This window comes from Gallinula chloropus (assembly GCF_964237585.1).
Source record: "Gallinula chloropus genome assembly, chromosome: 8".
Classification (NCBI taxonomy): domain Eukaryota; kingdom Metazoa; phylum Chordata; class Aves; order Gruiformes; family Rallidae; genus Gallinula; species Gallinula chloropus.
This window is the reverse complement of record NC_140093.1, coordinates 2,601,332-2,607,331: the sequence shown is the minus strand read 5'-3', so window position 1 is coordinate 2,607,331 and position 6,000 is coordinate 2,601,332. Positions and strand designations below refer to the sequence as shown.

The window sequence follows — 6,000 nt, the reverse complement described above, 5'->3', positions numbered from 1 at the left end:
TTCCATGGCTGTAGAATTGGATTTTTAAAAAGACAATTCAGTGGAAGGTTGCTAGAGTTACCACTTTGGATTTGTACTCTCCATTCAGGAGGATGTCAGTGGTTGTTACTCTCCCAGATGCAGCCAGGGTTTCTAGCTCATGGTAACTAGCTCTTTTATCTAAGAGGCAGGGATAGTTCTGCTATTTGGATACTGCTTTCAGGCATCAGGAGAAAAATAATTAGGCTGAAAAAATAAGAACTATTTGTTAATTGAAGCACTACATATAAACAACACGTCCTTGAGATGCAGATTTGCAGAACTCCGGTGCCATGTAACAACCCTCTGTGCAATACTTGGCTGCATTAGACACTGCCATAAATGCCAGCAGATCATTTTATACTGTAGTTGCATTTATTTCTGTCAGCCAAAAGCGTACAGCTGAGATGACAATGAGCTCTTGTGTTTGTTCGCATTTAAACTGAACCAGCTGGGGGAAAATACAGTTGTGATTTTTATATGGAAATGAGAGAATCTGCCCACTACATCCTTGGAATGCTATGAGCTGGGAGGCAGGAAATACTTCCACCACTAACAGAGGTCTGGAATTAGGGTCTGGAGGTGACTCGCACGTGTATTGCATCAATATTGTTCATGTAGTTTTCAGTGGATCCAGGATTGAGTGAGCAAAAATTGTCAGCTTCTGGTTTGCTACCCAGGCACCATAGCAACTGAAATGCTGTGCTTAAAATTATCATTGGCTTTTCCTCCTATCCCTTTGTTCCATATGGTGCAGCCTGTCACACTAACATACAGTTCCATGGATGCCAACTGTCAGGCTGGAAGGAAATGAAATGATTTGATGACTGATGCTGAGCTTGGTAAGCTGTCTGCTTTGTTACTTGGCATCACCTGGAACCACATGTCCATGGCACAGCATGCCTTTCTGCGAGGTGAGACTATGCACTGTGTCCCACAGGTTGAGGCACACTGCATTGCTGTATCCTGGTAGTGCTGTGGAAATAGGGAGCACAGTAATGCTGTGGTAAATAAGGAGCTGTGTTCCCTCTGCTCTTATATCATCTGTAGTAGAATCCATGTGATTCAAAATGGAAGATCATGCTTGAATCAATAGTTAAGTTTGACCATGCTGGTGAACATGGGAGGTCCTGGTAGGCTGTGAAAAAGGTGGTCTGAGCTTAGACTCTTTTCTTTTTCGGTACCTAAAAAGTAACATAACTTCAAAAGAGCTGAGCAGCCAGCAGGCTTCATGAACTACTTATTTTGCCCATTCGATTAGACCTTTCACTTGTACTCATGCTCTTTTTCAAATCCTGGGAGTAATCCTTCAATGTTTACTATTGTTTAAGCTCCAGGATACACCTGCACCACTGGTGGGAAGAGCACCTAGGGCTGGGGGTTAATAAAGCAGCATATCCTGCAGATCTCTTGTCTTTGATAGCTATGCCCTGCCTAAACAGCAGAGAGTAAAGTGGCGGCGTAGCAGCGGTGCACCGCTTTGTGCGGTGTACGCAGGAGTAAGCAGCTGCAGGAGGCACAGACCATGGAATAAGTAGTGCTGCTATGTTCATCATCTTGTGCAATACTGTGTATTGATTAAAAGTGAAGCTTTATTAGCCAATGTTGAACCTAAATAGCCTTTCTTCTGATCAGACCATGCTTGGAGGTACTTGATGAGTTCCTTCTCCGCAGTCCAAATCCTTCATAACTCTCCCATTGCACCCCCGGCTCTGATAGCCAAGATCTGATAGTAAAAGCAGTGCAGCAGCAGTGTGCTGACCAGTGAGCCAAGAACTGGTCTCCAAATGGCCATTGGGAATGCCAAGTCTGCTGTAGGGTATGCTGGTACGTCATATGTATGTCACTCATCCCAGACAATTGACTGTAAGTCTGCCTTAGATGAGAATGCAGTATTTGCGTATCACGCGATTTCAAAAGGCAGGGGGAGGCTTATCATCTACAAAAACATCACTTGATTCACCAAAGAAAAAGTATTTGTCATTTATAAATAAGATAATTGCATTCACCAGAGCCATTGCAATACAACTTTACAACAGGATTAAGCCATTTTCATTGATCACTTCAAATCAATTGTGTCATTGCATACAACTTGGTACAAAACATCACCCAATAACATTTACAGCTCTCCTACGTCAGTATACATGCAATGTTGTTCTGTAGCATTGCATATTTGTTTAATCAAGCTAATATTTCATCTGCCTCAGTGGTAACGTGATGAGAACAAACTCAAATTACTGAAAATGATCAACCCATTCCTTTCTGATCAAAGCTCCAGCTGAGGGATTTAAACTTTTTCTAAAGCACACCAAGATTCATTCTCTCTTCTAAGCATCAGCTTTTTCAGAGAGAGAAGAAAATTGCTGCTTTGGGCAAACCTATTGTTTGGTACCACAGAATTCACTTTCAAATTTGAAATTTCTGTCCTTGAGAAGAGCTGGTAGAGTTGGCTGCAGAAATCACTCTGCTTCCACAGGCTTTTCACATCCTCTGCTTCGTTTGCCTGTTTAAGGGCTTGGCGTAGAAGATCTTGCTTTCTCCAAGTCAGACAATCATCCCCAGATCCGAAGGAAATGGACTTCTCTGGCTGTGCTGTAGTAAGGAGAGCAAATGCAACTGTACCTCACCGCAGGGAGATGGAGTTCAACAGTTCCTCAGATTTGGATGATGCTTCTTTGTACTACTTGCTGGAGGAATGGACTCTTGACCCATCAGCCCCAGACATGAAGATGTTTTTAATTCCTCCTGTTGTCTGCCTCGTGGCAGGTGTCCTTATCATTCCTACCCTCTTGTTTGTGATCTTCTCTAGGTTTAGCATCCGTCAGGAAACAAGGTACATGCTGCTGGGAAATGCTCTGCTCTCTGATCTGATCTACCTTTTGTTCTACGGCCTGTCTGCTGCTCTCAATGCAGTACATGTGTGTCTCCCAAAGGAAGCTTGTGTCCTCCTGTTGTTCTTGCTGGCAGTGGCTTACTGTAGCGGGCTGTTCACAGCTGCTGCAATAGTCCTGGACACGTATATAGCTGTTCTGTTCCCCTTGCGCTACATCACTATTTTGCCTCCTTCGCGAACAAAGAGACTCATTGTGCTGCTCTGGGTGTGCTCTGGGGCTTTCCCTGGGATTTTCTTCTTGCTGCTACTGACTGCTCACAGCTTTGTGCCCTGTGTCCTGGAAATGTGCTCGGTGCCAGTAATACTGATACTAACCCTGAACGGGACCGACGCTGTGAAACTCTGCTTCTGGCTGTCTACCACCGTTATCTTTCTCTGCCTCTCTCTAATATTTTGTTGCTATGCAGTTCTGTATTTTAAAACCAAACAATCAGGTATATGGGAGAGCATCTGCTCCAGAGCCACTGTAACATTCTTAATGCACAACACTGTGTTGTTTTTTAACTTCTTTCCGCTCTTGGCCCTTTTTGTAGAATCATTCTTGTGCGTTAACGTTGTCATCAGGCTGCAGACAGGACTCTGGGTCTCCCTGACAGTCTGCAACATCCTGATGATTCTGCCTAAAGTTTTGTTCCCTTTTCTGTACGGGCTTCGATACAGAGAGATCTCAGCATCTCTCAAGTCTATTGTCAGAAGGAAGCACCTGGTGTCACCAGCTCCATTAGCATCCTGAGCCAACGCAGCGCACAGCCCCAGCAGAGGAGCTGCCCTGACCTTATTGAGGCTTGTGAGCCTGATGGAAATCACTCAGTTTCTGAAGACGTAGTGAGAGGCCTAAGCCAGAGAAGAGATGGGTTGGTCGCTCCATCTCTTTGGTACCTGAAGGCCACAGATCTTTCATCATATCACAGCTGGGAATACAGCAAATACTACCCTGGATGAAGTTCTCAGCTTTGTTCTGATGTGGGAGGGCAGCATCTTTTGGAGGAGATACTGAACCAAGGTCATTTTCACCCACCTGTGGTAGAGACCTTTCTGGAAAAGAGAAAATAAAACCACAGGTCTCTTGATGGCATCACCTACAGAAGAGAGGATCCTTAACCAAACGTGCTGTGACCACAACAGCTATTTCTTTCACTATCAGTGAATCCTTGCAATAGCAGTGTCCTGTTCTTAAAACACAGGCTGGAGGGTGCCTCTGGAAACAGCTGCTTGGTGAAATGCTTGCTTTGCCTGGTGCAGCGTGCCAGCCCACTAACTGCCCGTGGATTCCATCTGAGAATCTGCAGAATGCTCAATTCTTATAAAATCTGCCTGATGGGAAGTTGCTGTTGATCAGTGTGCGCTGGGCAGCCCAGCACACGACACAGTCGGGGAGTAACAGGGACGGAGGGGCTGCTTGGTGAGGGGACCGGAGCCTGGAGCAGCCGGTTGCGGTGCCTCCCTGCAGCGTGCAGCCCTGCTGTGCCTCTGCTGGCGGAGCAGAGTGGGTGGCTGCGGAGAGCTGGGGCAGCCCAGAGCCCCTCACTGCCTTTTGGGACCGCACTGGTGTGGCCAGGCCAAGGCTGAGCCCAGCAGCGAGGTGTGAGGCTGGGCATGGGTTGTATCCACAGCACAGCCCAGACGTAACCTGGGGTCAGGGACTACACATAAGCATCACTTCTGAGTCCCTGCCAAGGCATCTCCTAGTTCTGCCTCTCAAATTCTCTTAGAAGCCTGATGTGGTTTACAGCTGTACCAGGTGAAAGCTGGTGTTGAGCAGCTGTCTCCAAACCCCGTGGAAGGTCAGGAGAAGCTGCAGAGGCTCTTGATGTACTCAGGAGCAAGAAAGATGATAGCTTATAAGAGCGTTTTAGGTTTTCCAGATCAGCCACCTACCTGCAGAAGATAAGTGAAGCGTTTTTCTGATCTGTAAAGATACCAAAATGACTTTGGACATAAACATCAGTTGGAAAATTCAAATTGCAGTGCTGTTCCTTGGACTAGATAAAATAGACTTTGTATTTCTAGAACTTGTTATTTTTCATACTGAAATACGTTGGACCTAAAAAAATACATGTTAGAAAATGGCCCTTGATTTCACTCTGGGCAGTATCTTGCTTGTGTGCAGACTCTCTCCACCTTCGTTTGCCTAAAGCAATACACAGAAAGTGCTGAATGTGGCTTTTGGGAGTTTCACGCTCATCTGAAGAATTCCACTAAGTGTGAGCCAGGAGATTGGTGTCTGGTTGCATGAGGTGGTTTTTGGCAATGAAGCCTGTTTGAGAAGTTCCTGCATGTGTATCTCTTCTTGTTCCCAAACTGCTTGCTACTCTCCTCACACTGCAGCGTCTGCTCCCTGCAGTTTGCTGATACAACTGCTTCTGGGGTTGCAGGATAAAAATACCCCTCCAGAGAGAAGTGGGGGTGTTTTCATTTTAACTAAGCTACTCCCAGCGATCAGTTTTACAGTGTTCTGCAAGCAGCTGTGTCAGCGCAGTTGAGGGGGCAGCAAATTCCAGGTCAGAGGTGGGAATGAGGTACCTTAGAGGCCTTGATGCTAAGGGACACTTCTTGTACAAAAGCATCTTTAAGATAAAGTTGTTGCAGGTGAATAAACTGTATTGTTGTGTATTTCCTTTAACCATGGTTCTGTGGTTCCCTTGTTTTGACCCAAAGGAACATTAAAATCCTGAGTAACTGCTTTGTTTTCCAGGAAAAAACCCAAACATGTTTCTTCTCAGACCTCCTCAGTAATAATAATAATAAAATAGGACCTAAATGTTGCTTTTTGCTGGCTGCTTTTATTTTTCTGCAAGATGAATGTACTGTAGGCATTTGGTGCACAAGCTACATTTGTATAAAGACTTTGGATTCAACCTAAAATGGGACATTTCCATACCACTAGGAGGATGGAGAAAATGCCTGGATACTAAAGCAGGTGCTTTCTGCTACATCCATTGAGCATGTGGCATGATCAGGATTGGAAGATGTACCTGTAACTCCCCAGGCCACTTGTATCTGGGGCTGAATCTTTATGCCAATGCCAGTTAGCAAAAATGCTGATAACTTACAGGTTGTTTTGTCTGTGCAAGAGTATTTCCAGCTTT

General features: G+C 45.3%; 1 protein-coding gene across 1 annotated transcript; it reads left to right on the top strand.

The window, feature by feature from the left end:
- Positions 1-2,591: 2,591 nt before the first annotated feature.
- GPR148 (G protein-coupled receptor 148) lies at positions 2,592-3,644 on the top strand (the record flags this gene model as incomplete). The annotated part of the gene is made up of 1 exon (XM_084267127.1): positions 2,592-3,644. One exon carries the CDS (start codon positions 2,592-2,594, stop codon positions 3,642-3,644), a length of 1,053 nt encoding a protein of 350 aa, XP_084123253.1.
- Positions 3,645-6,000: the final 2,356 nt, after the last annotated feature.